Source organism: Eurypyga helias, unplaced genomic scaffold (genome assembly GCF_000690775.1).
Source record: "Eurypyga helias isolate BGI_N326 unplaced genomic scaffold, ASM69077v1 scaffold6077, whole genome shotgun sequence".
NCBI classification, from domain to species: domain Eukaryota; kingdom Metazoa; phylum Chordata; class Aves; order Eurypygiformes; family Eurypygidae; genus Eurypyga; species Eurypyga helias.
The window spans coordinates 1-19,362 of record NW_010263626.1 but is presented as its reverse complement, the minus strand read 5'-3'; the positions used below and the strand labels follow the sequence as shown (position 1 = coordinate 19,362).

The following is a 19,362-nucleotide window of genomic DNA, read 5'->3' as shown; positions in this document are numbered from 1 at the left end:
ACGTCCCGCCAGAGCTTTGACGTTAACCTCTGCGCACACTAGTAACGGTGTCAGCGCAAAATCTGAATTAAACAAATGCTCCAAGACTCTGGACTAAATACAGCTACTTATGAAAACATCTCTATTAAAAGTAAAGCATATGAAAATATTTCGGTTTGCCAGTGAAACAGCCGTGTTGCTCCATTAGGTCTGATGCAACTGGATAGTCTCAGAAAGAAAAAAAAGAACAATATTGTTGAAGCTGATTCCGGGCAGACCTGGAGTCAGAGACGTGAGGTTAGAGGCATGTGAAACTCCAGAATAATTTTCCTTACGTAAGTTATTTTTCTTCTTTTTTAATACAGGTGCATCATTAGCAATTTCAGAGTACTACAAGGCCTTGAGAGCAGCCAAATTCCACAAAAGTATCAGAAATGACAAAGCAGCAAACTCCTCTGCCCAGGTCTCTCAATATCCTGAAAACTTCCCTATCACTTGATTAGAAAAAGGGAAAAAAGATATGCTTCAGTTGACTTTCCCTTGCTTTCCTCATTATTCCCAACTAGGATTTTTTTTGCCCCCTACTATCTATGACAAGAGAAACTGAAAGTCGACCACATCTGAACAGAAATGTTAGCGCTACTCAGTTTCAGTGGTCTGTAATTTTAAGGCAAGGTTAAGACGTAAACTCAAAGATACACAAGAAGGAACTAAACATATCAAAAACATGGTGGTGAACAGCTCCCTTTTATTTCCATGTTTACCATTATTCATAAAATGCTCAATAAAATTATTTTTGTAAATGAAGCTACAGAGATCTTTCTGGAACGCTAAGGCACATTTCAACAGATCTGCACCCTACTAAAATCTAATGGTGCAACACCTGAGACTAGAGGTAGCCTGTTACCTTTTGGAGCAATTCCTATGAAAAAAGTTTTTTTTAAAACTTAGTCAAAATGAAACCGTTGGATGTAGGACAAAAGTTAGGAAGGATCAGCTTCTGAGTGAATAGTGAAGGAAGTGCCAGAAAACCAAAGATGAAAAATCGGGGTAGCTTAGGTATAGCGTGTGTCATTATATGCACATACACAAAGTAGATACACATTTTTACAAATTAATATCTACATATATTTACATATAATAAATTTTATATATCAGCACTGATATGCTGCATTACAAATAACCTTCCAAATGAACAGCTCCAATGTAGATCATATTAAAGATGCAATTTCTGAATGTGGTATTTTCAAAGCCTGATACGTAAAAATTCAGTGACCTATAAGCTATATTCTTCTCCACATATACAAGGGATGATTAGCAAACAAGCAAATTCCAATGTGAACATACCTCAAAAGAAGAGATCCCAAAATCCCACATACTAAGGACACCCTAACACAAACACATCAGCTACTACAACGTCCACTGACAAGCAGGCCTAGCATTTTCAATTTTCTCTCTAGGGAGTGCCTTTACATTCAGTATTTTCTGTGTAGCACAAAATTCTTCCAAACAACTGAAAAGGGTCACAATGTGAACAACTCCTTAGTATTAAATTTTTTATCCAAAAGCTACAAACCAGCAACAATTCCATCAAATACACTTGACAAAAGGAACTATTTGTAGTTGATCTAAATGTGTCTTCCCATTTGTATGAAGACAGTGGTACTAAAACCTACAAGATAGCAAAATGCCATCAAAAAAGGTTGAGAATGCTACAGAAATTGTATATAGATACTTCAAATTTGAAACATCAAGTAAAATATAATAATCTTCATCCTCCTCCTCATGTCTCAAAATGGTTACATACCTACACATTTCAAAATTATCAAAAGAGGTTATTTTAAGTAAACTAATCTCACATTTGAGGAGGAGCATAAAACCCCACCCAACACATCAGTAGTTGTCAAGAGTTCAAGTTTTTGTCATTGAAAGAGATATTTTAAATCTCCTTTCCCCCATCTCCACAAAGTGACATTTCCAAGACCATTCCAGTGAACAAACACCAACTTCACAAATGGCAGGTTTTGACATTAATTCCCTACTAAGTAAGGCGTGTGCACGCGCCACAGAGAGCGATGACCTGTGGACTGGACCACTTCATTGTTACTATTGACGAATAGAGTTGAAGTCCTGTTTTGAGGAAATTCAATATACGAAGTGGTTCACAGACATATATGGATATTTCTGAAGACCAAACTCAAGGTTTATAAATAGCAAGCCAAGGATAGAAACAAGCAACTGTGCTTTGCATGTAGTTAACCTAGCAATCACTCATCACTGCATGGATTAAACTGTCAAGTACTACAGAACTTACGACGACAGACATCATTCCTGAAAATAATGAAACTATTTCATTCTCACTGCTCTAGATAAACCTTTCATTAGCCCCTACTACAATACCCAGTAGTGGTCTGAGGTTTTTTACACCATACCAGTGTTTAACATCCACAGTTTACGAGCGATACCATCTGAAGACACTGACAGTGAAATTTGTGACGTATGTCAAAGAAAACTAAATGCTTTAACATTCTAAAATAACACAACTTCAGTGTCAAAAGTGTAAGTTTTTCCTCTATTATTAAAGTGCACTGTACCTTAACATTTATAGTTCATTTTGCATGTACACTGACACTATGACTACAGGTATTATTGCTATCACTTATTTATATGAGCTGTACCTCATTCAGGAATAAGAATTTGCTCTGAGGTTTGTATTTTGTTCAGACATAAGATTTCCACAAAAGCTAATGCAGCATTAATCACAGAGATAAAAATAGAAGAACAAAACAAAAAAGTATGCAGTTTCTCCACTGAGAACAAAAAATTACTGTCTTTTCATGGGGAGTGAAAGGAATAACATTCTATGCTGTTAGTTTGAAAATATTTTAAACATGAGCATTCAGCTCGGAGTCGCGCAAAGGTCTTCACCAAATCTTGTAATGAGAACAGTAGATGCTAACATCTAAAGGTTAAAGATTAATAATCACTGTCTTCAGAGGAATTGCATAGATCTTTCACGTGACTGAAGTTACAGTGATGTCCTGTGTCTCAAAAAGACTGCTAGCTTATTTTAGAAATAAGATTTTTTTCCTCTGCCACTGTGGTGGTCTAAAAGAAAGCTACAGGCCATCACTGATGACTTCTGCTGTACGACACAATTCGTTTCTATCATTGGTATCTTCACATGTTGCAACTCTGCCAAAGATTGACACCTGAAAACACACACTAAAATACAGCCTGTGACAGAAGCGCATGAACAAACTGCAGCTTTCAGAAGCCTTTTCAGTAGGCCCCAGGACACACAAAGCTCATTTTTGCATCCTACCGAAAATGTCTGTCTCCTCATGGCTTTCCTCCGAGTTCTCAAGACAAGTCCACTTCTCCTTAAACAAATGCATCATAGCAAACAGGAGCATAAACTCCTCCATGTTCTATCATAATCATGTATTAACCCAAACCAACTGCAAACAACTGTCAGAACTACTCATACAGAGGCAACACAAAGCATTTTTTGGCAAAATAATGACTCCACCTCTTAAACCTAATCCCTTTTCTGTCTTCAAAAGGAATCTGGAGTACAAAATTCACAATTCTACTGCATCTTACTACTCAAAGGAAATTTACCTTTTTACTAATACCCTTCTCCAGTTGAAAAGCAAGGTCTGTCTTTCTTCCTCCATTGTCTCACTCATCGATATAACAAGTTACATTCCAGTCAACTGTTTCTCATCTACACTTCACCTGAAGCTTGTGCTTCATGTTTCATCAGCAGAGGGAAGATACGCCTAAAAGCTTCTCACCCAGCAAAATGCAAAGGTTACAAATTTTGCCTTGCCCAGATCCTTAGACTGTTATGGCTACAAGACAGCACTAGATGCATATGGCCATTCAGATAATTTAAAAGTTAAACCTATTCCTGCATTTCTACATATTCACAGTTCCAATTAAAAGCAAAAAAAACAGCCTTTCACCTCTCCTTAAAAAAAAAAAAACCAAACCCCACAACCAAAAACCCAAAAACTCAAAACCAACCACCCAGCTTTTGCCTCACACTTACTCATGCAATCAAAACTCACCCTCTGCCCCCAACATTTTCAGTACTGCTTTACTGAAATATTTCGTTATCAAATGTTCTCAAAACATCACTTCTAATATTCTTGGCTCGTTGGCCTAACTGGCTGAGTTTTTATACTAGCCTCCATCTTCACTTGCAGCACAAAACACAATTTCTTGGTATCTTTTTTTTACCCCTTAAAATTTGTCCTTCACCACTAGAAAACAGCTACTGAAACCCACAGGTTTTTCTCAACTGTTACTTAAAGTCAAGTCTGACTATTTCTGTACAGATTAGAAAAGACAGTTTTCCAACTACTAACCCAGAAAGTCTACCCTGCCTGTTGTCATCCCTTCCCTCTACTACCAATCTGCATATCAATACATTAGGCATTTTTCTAATTCTTGGTAATGTGCACTTACACATTGTATTTTATTCACAGCTCTTTTGGACTTAGAGATACTAAATGGGAGATGAATTATCTCACTATATATGCAGGACCACAATTCAAACTGAGAACGTACAGACACTAGTGTAACAAAATATTTACAGCAGTTACAATTAAAAAAACGTGGTAAGAATCTTCAGCCCATTCATCACCTTGCTTCTTTCCTAGAAATCCACTGACAACTAGTGAGTTATTAATAAAAGCTAGTTTTAAGCGCCATATGCTAGGTTTTTAATTAAAATTTAGTAACGATTCCCAACCTGTTTATAATTAGAAAAACCAGTTAAAGATAGCAATCCAATTCATAAATTTTAATATAAGGAAACTAGCCAAAATAGAGTGAAAATACAAACAATATTGCAAGATTTTTTTTTTAATTAAAACAAGATGACAGGAATATCATGTGAAGAAGGTATTCTCCTCTAGATTCCCCTAAAATTTCAGGGACAGCAAGCAAGTAGGAAAATATCTAAGGAGTAACAGAGAGAGAAACGTTGAGTCTTTAATTATTTGCTGGTAGCACAGTTGAAAGACATTGTATCCAACAGCAAGACATTTTTCTTTAGTCAACATACTGTCTGCATGCAAACTTCATAAACATACCAACTGAAGGATGTCCTCGTCTTTTGGCATAACACTAAGCTCCAATATGCTGTCACTGAAAGAAATAGACAAAAACATACCACACGTGAACTTTTGGAAAATTATTTTCAGTTAGATAATGCATTGACTTCCACAGACTAAAACCATTCCAAAAAATCCCACACTCACCTATTCTGTCAAATTATTTACACAACAGGAAAACACTGGTTTTCATTAGAGCCTTAGCAAATAAGAGTAGAACAGAAATCTGTGTTATCAACAAAACCAATATATTAAGCCAGCATGCTCTCATTGTCAGGTTTTTGAGGTTTCCCCCTCCACCCTCTCCTTTTTTTTTTCCCCTGTTCTTGAGTCCTAAGGTACATTAGTTGTTCGGAGCTTCTCAGACAAAACACAGTGGCAAATCTGTGAACACAAGTTAAAACTTCTCTCTTTACTCTATTTAAAACTGAAGTCTATTAGAACTCTCTAAAATTTCTGGGGAAATATCATAACCACCACCAAATGTGAAAAGTGGAGCAACAGCAATGCAAGCACTGACCTACACCCTTCTGTTCTAACCGCCTCTTAGCAGAACCAACTTAAACCTATTTAATCAGTCAGATGTCAACTGAAATATAAATTGCAAGTGGTTTTCACCCACAAGTGCTGAGTTTGGCAGTCTAAATTGCTGAAACCAAAACCAGCAGCAGCATAGAGATCCAAGAATCCAGGTAGTTCAATCAATATAATTTAAATACAGGCAAAATCAGGACACCGAATGTACAATGTATGGGTCATCCAGCGTCAAATATTGCACAACAGTGCAACCCACAGTTAGAATCTACCAAAAAAAAAAATATTTTCACAAGCAAGGGAGATAAGACAGAACAGCTGAATTCATTCTCTCGTCTGAGACAGAGGAATACTCTGATCACATTCATTAAATGTCAGCTGGAACAGGTACGGAAAAGGGCTACCAAAGAGAGGGCTTGTACAGACTATTTTAAGTAGGCTCACGAAACGGAAAATGACTGTTATTTAGAAATGTTGCATTACTTGTCACAAGAAGAAAGGATATTTAAACAAACTGACCAATAGCAGAACAAGAAAATGGCATAAAACCTTACTGGATAGGTCAGACCAGAGATTAGCTTATCTCTACTGGCCAGTACAATTTCTGAGAAAAGACAAAACCAGCACAGATGGGCCACCAACTTCAGGGCACGCAGAACAGACTATGAGAGTACTGAGAAGAACCTCAGTTTCTTATTTCTGCAGAAAGAAAAGTCGTCTCCAACATGTAATGTGTGATCTATTATGCCCTCTTATATGAAAAATGTTTTTATTTTGTGGTTTCTTTTCCATTTGTTAGCGACCGCAGACATAAGGCTGCATTCCAAAACAGCAGAGTAAGGGTATTTGGTTTCACAATCTTCTTAAACCGTTACTCATTTTGAAAAAAGGGTTCTACAAGAAGCCTAAATTACTTTAGTTTTAAAACAAAGATCAGCAGTGATAGATTTAAGTTTTTCTCTTTAAGTCTATGCAGAACTAGGACAAAATGTCTTCAAAAGCCTTTTAAAGTTCAATATTCTGAAAAAGCTTTAAGAAACACAAAAGTATGAACTTCTTAATGTGCATTTACAATAGCATTTCCCATTTTGACTGAATGTATAAACAGCAAAATGTAGTGTCATCAGGAACAGACTTTTGCCTGAAGTCCTTGGTATGGATATTAAATTCTTTAGCAGCTGTAAACCAGAAAGAGAGTATGAAAGAGATACTATAGGTTGAGGCATTTCCAATGAAGTGTTCAGATTTCATTTCTTTATGTGGGTAGCACATATGCGTACGCTGTATTAGGTAACTTATGGTTTGATAATAACCAATGCTTATTTACAGGATGAAGACTTTGGAAGTCAAAAATAAGATAAATAGCATTGTTACCCTTCAAGTACTTTTAGTATAATAAAGTTTCCTAGTTATAATTTGTTACAAATCAAATTGTTCTCTTATGTAAGTATTTTGTGACCTTTTTTTAAGAAAGGAATTAAACCCCTGTACACAGTTTAACACCTTTTTTAGCAGCCATCCAGGAGAGGAAAGCATTTGATTCAGTAACAATGTTTTGCACATAATTCAAGTAACTACTTAACTATTCTATTCCAATTTGCCTGCAGAACCTTCTGGAGACAGTTTGGATCTTCCTGCTTTGCATTTTGTGAAGTGCTCTCAGGATGTTTTGCAATTCTCGTTTCAGAAATAAGTATTAAGGAATACTTTTGTTGTATTATACTATATAATGTGCAGGTAAATTATAAACTAGAAAGTGTTAATAAGAACCACGACACAAAAAGTCGAACTTTACACTAAAATATTAGACACAGTATTGTGAATTCTCAGGGATACCTGCCATGCAAATGACTTTCATTACACATTTTGAGAGTCAAATTTAAATTTATTGACTCAGAGTCAATTTAAAGCACTATGGTGCACTGTCATCATAAAGACTATCTTTGTTTCATTAATACAAAGTAATGCATCTAAACTCAGTAGCTAAACTGTACATTTCTGAGTAATCCCAACACTTGCAACAAGAATTTGCAAAGAGAAGCAAGTGGAATAGACTTAATCATTCCAATTCCCTGCAGTTAATGTAAAAATTTAGTAATCAGAATTTGTTTCTTATTTTATTTGGAACTCTAAATAATTTAAGGAGTTCACATTACTAATGAACACATCTCCAAGTTGATTTTGTGAACAGATGAGAATAAATTCTTAAGGGGCCAAACCAATAGCTTTTGGTAAAGAGTAGGAATCCCAGACTTAAAACTGACCTCATGACTAATCTTACAGAACACAGTTATTTCTAGCAACTCTTTTGAGGTGTGCCCTTCACCCTCCCGAGGAAATAATCAGTGTAAGTTTAGCTTTGCTATCTCCAACCACAGCAAAATAGATAAACATCTAGACACAGCTTGAAACTTTTTGAGAACAATACAAAACCTGGCTGAATTATATCCCATCTTTAAGTCCCACTAGAATTTATCGGGATCATTTAATTTAAGGCAGCTAAGTTCTGATGTCTTTAGCGTTATATAATGAGGACAAACAGGTACAATTGAATAACTTTCCAGAAAAATAATGAGCAGCTATGGTAATGACGCTGTAGGAGTAACCAAATTTAAAAAAATCTGTGAATCTAAGTTCAAACTGAGTTCCACTGCAAAACAGCTGAGTGGGGGGCAAGCAGGGGGAAGACAACTTCAGCAGTAAGAGAGGATAAAGTGTGTTGTATCCTTAAAACGGTCTGTGGTTAATCAGAAAAATGACAAAAGAATAAGCATTTACCATCAACAGTATGTTTGAAAGGGTAATTAAAACTGTAATTAAAAATACAGTACTTCAAATGTGTAGAAATCCATCACACAACATACTGAGACTGTCTTTAGTCATGAATAAAGGAGATTTCAACAGCCAACTCAGCCTTTCAAAAGGCTTTTCAGCAAGTGCTTGCACAAAGGCTACTAAAAACCCAAAGGTGTGTTTGGATGAAAGATTAGCTAAGACACAAAACAGAGCAAGAACTGTCACTGGGTGATATGAAGAGTTAAAGTACATTCGAAAGTGAACTTGTGCAAGACCAAAATAACAAGAACTATTAAATCAAGTGATGCAGACAAAACCTTTGGTTCAGCAAGTTCCTAAATCACAGATTTATGATCGTGGGCTATTATTACTTGACTAAACATCACACACTACTTCCCGTTTTTTTCCTAATCTTTTCCTCAGAATCCATTACTGGATATTACCAGAGAGGACACTGGAATAATCAGACCATCAGTTTGACCCAGGATGGCTATGTTGATGCAAGAACAGCATGCTAAAGCAAGAAGCATAAACCATAATGTAGTTTTACTTGCCATGAAATGACAGCATAAGAAATAAAGTATTTTACATGCAGAACACTTTTTGTACTCTGTGCTCAGAAATGCTGTGTTCAAGCAAAGAGTTCATTCTTTAATTATATGAGAAGCATTGCCTGTAAGCTACCAGATCTGGAGTCTGAGTCTGAATCCATATTCTGATCCATGGATGAGAATCCACATTTATCTGTTTATCTTAAGAAGCTCAGCTGAAGACTTCCTGATGGTTATATTTTCTGTATAAAACCCTCAAGGACACACACGACCTTTTGTTACGATCTTCTGTGATGCATACATCTGGCTCAAGACAACACATTGTTCTCTCCTAAGTAACAATAGCATCCCTTCATCTTCTGTGCACTCATGGAAATTAGGGGGACAGATGCAGCAGTGCGCTGTACCGTTCCTGGCTGCACCAGACAATCACTGACAAGGCATTCAGGTGTCCCGGGTTTATCCACAGTGGGCAAGGGTTGCATTCTGCTGCAACCTACACTCATGGGGCTGAAAATACAACTTTATTCACAGACAGGCCTAGAGTTCTGACTGAGTAGAATCTGACTCTGAAGATCTGATTGGTCTCCCTCTTTTTTGGATTAAGATAAAGAGATTTCATTGACTGATGTACCTATCGGGCATGTGAAGCACTGTCATGGGTACACACTACTGTACAATATTACTGTCTGTACAAACACAAAATGACAAAATCATACATCGCTAGTGTTATCTCCAGTAAAGATTATAAAAAAAGATAGATTCCATCTTCTATGACCTTGCCTGTCACACCTTTGAACAGTTCTGTTGTTTCAAAAAAAAAAAAAAGTGCACCTGGAATGTATATATTTTGAATTAAATCTTTATTCAAGATTCCACTGAAATAGGAAGATCAGGATCTTATTTTTCCTACTTCTATCTGTAAGCATAACTAAGTCAGAATGAATGCATGAAGATTCACTAAAAATAGAATGTGACATGTGAGATGTATTTAGAAAACATCCATGCTGATCATAATATATCTTTTTTTTCCATTAACTCATTCTTATATTGGAACCTGTTGCTACAGAACAGGAATTGACACCAAGAAAACTGTAAAAATGGAGGCAAATATGAGACATGAAAATGAGTATCTTGATTCATGTATGGACATGATTTAACGAGCTTGTGAACTGCAGGAGCAGCAAATATTACTATTTCCTCAACTCTGCAAGGTTTGTAACTTGCTGCAAAAGAGAGAAAAAAGACAAAATGTACTGCAGGTGTTTTGCAGGTGTGCACTAGCATAAGTTTTTTCCTTTACCAAATATGCTGATTTCTATTTATCAGGTAAGGTAGAGGTTTTTTATTTTCTTTCTCAACTGACATGTGTATGTGTGGTATATGTATACCTAACCTGCCTATTTTAATTTCAGACAACCTTCCCCTAGAGCACTCCATGAGATTTGCTAATAAGAGACATACTGACATAAAAGGACTGTGCCACAATTCAGCACACCCATTCTCAAACCTTTCCCAGCATTCACTAAATACATGAAAATAGAAATAGTAAAACTAAGTGTGTATTAAGGAAAATTTAAAAATATGATGAATTTTTCAGAGCCACCAGAAGCGAACATTTCCTGCTTAGTATTTAAAAAAAAGTGGCACAAAATGAAATACTAGTCTTACCTGTTCTGTATTAAAGCAATGACTTGAGAATATGTCTTCCCAATAACACTTTCTCCATTGACTTTTATAATTCTGTCACCTATAAAGGGAAAAAAGTTACACATGAAATTAATGTGTCCAGACATTTTTTGATCATTTTTATTTTGCACTTCTGTACGTCACAATTATCAAGATCAGCAATATGTTAGATTCAAGGTAAGTCTTCTTTAAAAATGGAAAAAAAGGAAGAAAAAAATGCAGAATACGACTAGGTGCAACCATGTACAAGATGCCAAGTTTCTATTCTTTTCTCAGAACTTTTTCAGAAGCTTATAATAAGCTTCCAAATGAATAACCTAGAAACTCATAGAAAGAAAACCACAAGCAGGTGTAAGCTGTAACAGAGGCTCTCTGAAGTATCCCATCTTCAAAATAAAGCTTTTGATGTATGGTAATACGCACTGACAACTCTGCACAATTCTCAAGCGAATTTTAAGTAGACACTTCATTCCAACACTCAACCTCAAAAAAACCCCAAACTTCAATTCAGAACACTGCCAGGTGTAGCTGTACACATATCCTTTAGTAGCAGCAAATACTACAGTTTTGTACTTCATTCTGAAAGATTAAGAATGAATATTTAGAAAGGCTCCAGTTTTCTCCCTTCATCAGAATAACCTGGATTGTTCCCAAGACATTACTGTCTCTTCAGTGCATCCTGAACAGTGTAATAGCTTCTTATACATACAGATCAATCTTTAGACCTAACATCACTTTGATCAGATTTCTCCAAATAGTTTGTTGCACTTTCATTTGTATACTCTCATAAATTAAGTGGCAAATATTACGTACAGCTATTTTCAGCTTTTAATGAAAACTCCATCCCATTCCTACACCAGAAACTGTATTTACATCACCTCTGATCACAGGAGCAGAAAGGCATCTTGAATTTACTTATGAGGAGAAAATTGTCTAAAGAATTACAGGTAGGGAGCTTCACAAAGCTGCTGGAGAAAGGAACTGAAAGGAAGCACTCATGCAAAGTGAGCCACAGGGAACAGCTTTTTCAACTCTGCTTTAGAAACTGAAAGCCCTTTTTGTGTTTCTGGCATAATGCAATCAAAGCAAGGAAAAAGATGTTCACTCTGAATACTCAGGCTGACTTGGTGGCAAAAACAATCTAAATGCTCTTGCTCTGAGGAGGTTCCCCATACAGACCCAAGGATTTCCAGATTTACCAAACCACCAGGATCTGCAGACTGTTTTTAACTTGCCCTGCGCACACGACACTTCATCAGGCAAATAAACTGGTGCAATGTTTTCAGCTTTATAGAAGTTTATGAACACCCTTTAATCAGCTGGTTATTGCCCTTTTCCTCAACTGAAAGGACTCTTGCGTTTTGTCCCTTGCTTCCTAAGCGATGAAAGAAAGGATGGCGGCAACACTGAATGGCTGCTAGCAACCCACGTGCCCAAGAGGCACCTGTGATGGATGGCAAACCCTATACCACTGTTGCACACATGCAGACACCTTACATAATTGGGCTGAGAAACTGGACTTTCATGAAAACAAAGTTAATTTTGAAATGTTCAGTATCACGCCCAAATCAGTCTTATCAAGAAGTTGCAGGAAAAAGGAATGCTACAGTCATAGCATAGGTTGTGTGGCAAGACTTCCTCAGAACACACCAGGTCCTTCTCTGGAACTTAAAACTGCCTCTTTTCTAGGCTGTTTCAGAACTTGAGCCCACACATGTTGAACTTTACTGAGTATACCCACCAAAAACTGTAATTAGGAATATCTTTAAAGTAGGTCACATCAGTTATATCATGTTAACTATTCTCACGCAGTTTTCATTCTTCAAAGAACAAACTAGTTACACACAGAAGCGAAACAAGTCTACTTGAAGCATGCATGCCATGAACCTGCCAAAAAATTCAGGTGGGACACAGTGCAGAATCAGTTCCACAAAAGAAGTGAGGACAGGCAACTCGGCAGAACACAACTTTGCTCAGTTTAAGGTACATACAAAGGAGAACACCAGTGCCTGTAGGGCAAAAACGGGTACAGAGGCATGAAGGCTTCTTTTAATAGCTCTCCATCAATCTGGTGGGCCATTATATACCTTTGATCAAACTTAAAATTACTCTGAACACACTTAAGCCATCTCCCTTTCCACATATTTTAATTCATTACATTCTTGCATATACATAAATGACAGCATGAAGATCAAGACATGGGAGGTGTGGATCTGTTCTGGCTGTCTCTATTTCAATATATCTAAAATACTAGTGTTTGGAACTCAGAGGTATGTTCTTTTTTAATGAAATGCCTCAGAGGTTAAATATGGGCAGTATGAGCTTTCTAACTCTAACAAAGATAATTACAGAAGTATTCAAAAATACTCAGAATGAAATTTCTTAGATCTAAGATATAGTATCTTATTCCTCAAATTTGTAAGAGTATTCCAGACTTCCTGGTGAGTAGCAGCAAGACAGACTCTGGAAACAGAGCTCATTGATTCTGGGTAACAAAGCCTGGGTTAAGACTGTCAATATCACAAAGGACCCAGCAGCAGTGACATAAGCATTGACAAATAAACAGAACTATCTATTTGATTTTTCAGTATTTTCTTTCCATTAGTGTGTCCATGAAACAAAGCCAAGTTGAATTAACAAAAAATAAATCAGAACAGTTGATTCTACAAAATAAGAACGATGTCTTTATCAGAGGTTACACAATCTACCTTGATATTCCCTGAGTGTTTTATAATGTAATTTCAAGACAGAGATATAGTAATATATTTCACCCTGAAGTTTTAAACAAGAAATAGTGGTATAGCAGTTATGTCTAATTAGGTTATCAGCAGTGTGTTTAAGAAGAATATTCTGGTAATTTAAGAACATTCTCATTTATTTTCTGTTCTTTATTCTGGGCTCCTAAAAATCTCTTCTATGCCTAAAAATAAAATATTCTCCACAGATTTCATCTGTTTCAATTTGGCAAACACTAAATAACATAGAAATTAGCATGACTCCTCTGTACAACTTCAACATATGCTGCACTTTATTAAGCCAAAACATTTCTTTATATAACAACATGAAAATAATGCCAAAGTAGCCCTTCCCTTAAGGAGGAGTTAAAGAAAAATGCCTTACGCTGTACAAGTAGGATCTAGTACTGTTCTTTAATTACATCTCTAACAAACATGTAAAAATTATTCTATTCCAGTCAAATGCCTGTACATAACCGTTTTCAAAAGAAAATACCAGATCCCATTATCAATACAAACACAATCCTTTCACAGAACATGTTTTGCCATATTTTTAAGAACAGAAATCTGTGTGTGTAGTGGTATCCATCTACATAACTTACTGTTTCAACACCTGTAAGACTTCTCATTCTAACTTCGCTTTTCTTTCAAACCTTAAGTAAAGGTGTGACAAAGTTCCTGGCACTTCACAAAAAAACCCATGCTTCCTGCACTCCGATTTGATCAAATCTAACAACTGAACAAAACGTGATAAGAGATAGACTTACTCCCATTTAATTCAAAGGAAGTGGAATAATTTAAAGGACAAACCCTGAATGTTATCAATTTTTCACAAAGCACAAGAAATAGAAGTTTACGTTTCACTCTTTTCTCTTTCTCCTCGCATTGTTTTATCGTATACTTGTTCTTACTTTTTACAAGATAATAATACAAAAAGCCTAAGACTTTAATGCCTTATTGTATTTTATATAACCCCTTATATATGTTATATGTATCTCCTGAGAGAACACAATGGTGCCTCTGAGATGAAAAAAACTGGAGGACAGTTTAAAAGAGGTTTCAAACTTCTGAAGGAGAGAAGGAGGCTTAAAAGGAAGACAGAACTATATACATCATCTTAAATAGCATGTATTTTACATCATGTACATAAACGTGCCATCAGTGTTATAGAAGAACAGTACCTGTACACAGCCCAGCTTCAAAAGCAGGTCCACCCTCTTTAACTTGTTTAACGAATATGGTATCCATTGGCTCCAGTCTATTTCTTTGTTTTCCTGAGGAAGAAAGAATATTTCTTAAAAGCATTTAATTATGCTGCATTACAATGCTTTTACCTTAAGAATTATTTTGAAATGTAATCCTGCCATGTTCTTCAATACATTAAATACTCAAGTTCAATTTCGGGTGAAGGAAGGGAGACAGACTAGGAGTCCTAAAGACAGCATTTTGTTTGGCTACACTAAAGAATTTGTAGGTGTCGGAGGGGGAAGGGGGAGGAAAGAGGTGTGGAAACAGATGTATCTCAAAATCTCAAACTCAAACTTGCCAATATGTCCCACTAAGTGGTATTTTCAGGTTAATTTCATCATCTCATTACTACTTTATGCTCATGACGATTTCTACACTATTCAGTATGAATTATCCCTTCCTATTCTGGATTCCTATCTGACATAAGATATAAAGCCAGATAAACTGAGTAAGAATTAGTAGTCTAAACTGAAAAATAGAAATTTAAAATATTTCCTTAGAAGGAAGAAACAGTGTGGATTTATAGTCCTCATCAAACTTTAACACTGATTTTCCAACAGCGTTTTTAGATGCTCCAAGATGTAGTCTAAAATTTTCATGAATATCTATCAAAATTCAAAAAGTAGTGTAGAATTCAAAGTAAATTATGTCTGCACATGTCCATACATACACAATACAAATGTAGGAGTTAATCTACAGTATTTAGACACCACAGCACTTGTTTCTTCTTGCCTTCTCAGTACACATTTAATTTCTATGCTTCCAGAAAGACAGGTAGCTTGAGCTTTTACATGCATGCCACAAACCTAAGTAATTCTCAGTTGAAGTAGCCATCACTTCCAAATGTCAAGATGGGAGGGGAACCACAGTAAAACAAACAAACAAAGAAACAACCCAAAACAAAACGAAAACCAACCCACAGACCACAAAAACCACCCCCAAACCAACGACACCTCCCTTCCCCGAAAGAAAATCCAAAACACCACTGCAACAGAAAAAAACTCCAGTTATCTGCAGGTTAAAATGCAGTGATGCTGTCCTGAGCTGCATCTGTCTGTACAGCTTCTACACCACTTCAGTGGTATAATATGCCAGTGAGCTAAAAACAAACCCAAAAAACATCCCACACAAACAAACAAAAAACACACCCAAAAAGAAGACTTAATTTGTTTTACAGCGTTACCGGTCCCTCTTGACATCCCTGTCCTACGTGGTGCAAAACATGAGCACTGACAGATCCACTGGCAGAACCACAAAGGTTACAGCCGGACAAGCTTTCATGGTGCCAGTGCTGGTTTTCACAGCCTCGGTCCCTCCCAACTCCTAGCACCAGTTACTACTCTTGGAGCACACTCTCAGCTGGGAAGTATCACCCTTTGGAAGCGACACGATGAACCAGCCCCTGGAACTGAGATGGACTGAAAGTAAATTGGGTCTGGGTTCCAGATCACCAGGAAACCATGGAGAGGGTGGGATGAACTGCAGAAAAAGCAGGACAGCAGGAGGGAAAAAAGAGATTGCTTAAAACTGGCACTGCTGACAGGAGAAACACTCCTTGAAACTGGAGGATTAGGTTTTAATCACTTCTTCAGTGATTAATCTTTGACTTAGGCACAAATGGCACTGATTCTGGAAGTACTTTTGCTACAGCTTTAAATATCCCACCTGGCCATGTTTACTACACCACAGTCTTATTTACTAACTATAAATAAGGTGCCCTCCCCTTACCCCTATTTTGGCTGTTTCCATATAGGGAAAGTTGATTATCTGAACAATTTTAAATATTTGCACAAAACCAGAGTTCTGACTCTGATTCCCATTTTTCAAATGCAAGTTTTAGCCTTATGTCTTCATTCTGCAGACCCTCAGTGTCCTGTCACTTTACCACAAAACGGCTTACTCATATGGCTCTCAATGGCCTCCTCAAAATAACTCCAGATTGGTAGAGAACAAGCAGAAAGTTGATTTGACAGAATCAGATAACTACTATATACAAAGCAACTGAATTACAAATCAAGAAACTCCAGCTGGCAGCTCAGCCCCCAAATACCTTAAAATTTGATTAGCAGGACACAGCTTTTAGACATACAAGATGCTCTTTGTGCACCTAAGTTAATATCTGTCATTCTTAATCTGCTGATTTAAACAGACACTGAACACATGATGGGTCTTGTCCTTTAAGAGGCAGTAACGCTTCAGCAAGTTTAGACAGGCTCTGGGAATAGTTTACCCAGATGCCATGAACAAAAAGGTTACTTCAACCACTTAGAAAAGCGAAGTATGACCTCCTGTAGGACAACCAAACACCCTTCCCAGTGTTGTCACTTCACTTTTACTGATGAGATTTACAATCCCAAAAGTGACAATAAAAATAAAAATAACAGAGTACCAGAGTCTTCTCCAATCTATATGGTTTTATGTTTCTGTGATTAGGAAACATTTGTTTACCAAGAAGACGGTTAAGCACTGGAACACGGTTCCTAAAGAGGTGGTTGATGTGTGAAGCCTGTCAGAGTGTAAGAGGCATTTGGGCAATGACCTTAGTACCATGCTTTAACTTCTGGTCAGCCTTAATTGGTCAGGCAGTTAGACTAGACGATCGTTTCTATTGGCCAGTGCTCACTACTGCATACTACTTTGCCTCCTCCCTCCTTCTCCAGACTTTTGTAAATAACTTCATAATTAAGCATTAAGTTGCAGTCTACCAACAAATAAGACAAGTTCTCCAAATCTTCAGCTGCAAGTGAAAAACAAGACATCACGCACACACAAAGAACAGGTGAAAACATGGGCTGCCAGGAACACACTCATGTGCAAGGAAGCTGTGCAGATGAAAAGCACAGTTTCTGTGAAAAATAATTTCATGTTTACTTCATTTCTCCACAAGTGCCGCTGTAAACAGAGATGCAGTCTTATGTAAGGGCAATAAAAGAAACAGAAGCATATGAAGTTGCTACGTACACAAGTTAGCTGACCAGAAACTGAAAAATGGCCCATAAACTTGTCCCTTCCTTTATCCGCCTTGTAAGCACACAAAAATCTCCAGCATGAGTAAATGGTCACTGGTCAGGATAAATTTGAACTCAAGTTGTTTTTCAAGTTGTTAGTTTTACTAATAGATGGACTAAAATACTCCTTGCAGTGCAACCACTCCCTTAAATTATGCCATTCAAATAAAAATGTGGCTGTAGAGAAGGCAAGCTGGTGTCTGAACATTCACTTCAGAGATTTAGTATAATCAAAAATAAGGAAATAAAAATGAATCACCAAGTATACAGAAGGCTCAGGGCGAAAATTCATTGGCTTAAACAAGGATATTAAGGTATCAGGAGAGTCTTTATGAGGCCCTTAATCTAAACGACCAAAGTTGAGTAGTCTGAGAAGCACAAACATCAGTAATCAAATGCAAAACAAATACAAAAATTCAGTTTATTCCAACAAGATTTTTTCCTAGCCAACACACACATTTTTCATAACTGCATGCAAGTCTTCTAATTAGTCAGCAATTTTCAATCAAACAAAATAGTAATTGCTACCTTCAATAACCAGTGAGATCAAAGTAGAATCTACAGAATTAATAGTATCTTGTTTCAACAATTGTTCAAATAAATGTCAAATAAAATTCAAGTCTTTCATCATAATACATATATTTATCATTACTTATGATCTATCCTTTATACTACCTGGACCTACTGAGACTACAAGTCAATACCACCTTCACAGTCCAACATGGGAAAGTTAAGTTTCCCATTGTAAAGTCAGAAGGAAGCTTTCCTGACACGTTTGAGGTGCCAAAAGTAGCAGAAGGGAGTATGTTGCACTAGCACAGTCCTCTGATTTGCAAAATAATAAAATTCTAATATGCTCTTTCTCCCTGATACCAACGAATACTAAAAAAACCTACTTTTAAACAGTGCAGTAGAATTGAGTTGTTAATATTTATAATTGACTTACATTTTGGAGGGGAGAGGGTCACATAAAACAAAACTTTTCCTAATTCCCCTAAATTTGACATGGAAATGAATTTTATCCAGGTGCCAATTGTAGCTTAATCCCCTAAAATGCTAGTTTAGAATACAATGATACAAGGAACGTAACCAGTATTGTATCAAACGCGGTAACCCTAAGCTAGTTTTTAAGCTGCCCTTCGCAGACCAGACAGTACTACTATCCTGCTCTGTGATTCACCTGGAAAACAAAATGACATGGCAAAGGTTACATTATCAAATCTACCACCACACAAGACAGACCTCGCCTCTCTCTAGTCCTTAACCTTACGATATAAAACACAGCAGGTAGAACCATCTGAGTCATAAAGACTAGACAAAGGAGACTACCCTGACAAAGACCTTTTATAATTTGAAGCAGGGTAAAAACCAAACAAAAGAAACAAAATTAAAAAACCCACACCAAAGTGCTATTGCTGACACAGCTCTTCCTTTCTCTTTGGTCTGCAGAGCTCAAACCTGCAAGTGTTTTGGGACACAGTACAATACATACTTTCTTACAGTCTCTCCTAAGAATCTGCTGCCATTTCTCTTCTTTCTAGAGAAAAAAACCAATCAACCAAAACAAACAAAAAAAGCCCAACCAAACAAAACCACACAAAACAAAACAAACAACCCACTTTTGCTTAGGGCAGCTGAACCATACTTAGAAATCCTCACAGGTTCACAGAGTGGAATGGACCTCTAGAGATCACCT

At 36.8% G+C, this 19,362-nt stretch overlaps 1 protein-coding gene across 1 annotated transcript in view; it reads right to left on the bottom strand.

The window, feature by feature from the left end:
• Positions 1–16,476, bottom strand: part of LOC104512920 (rho GTPase-activating protein 21-like) — a 51,117-nt gene extending 34,641 nt beyond the window's left edge. Inside the window, 4 exon segments of the mRNA XM_010156103.1 lie at positions 5,085–5,139; positions 10,658–10,736; positions 14,592–14,684; positions 16,455–16,476. Coding sequence (XP_010154405.1) covers positions 5,085–5,139; positions 10,658–10,736; positions 14,592–14,658 — 201 coding nt within the window. The 5' untranslated portion in view covers positions 14,659–14,684; positions 16,455–16,476.
• Between the last annotated feature and the right edge of the window lie 2,886 nt (positions 16,477–19,362).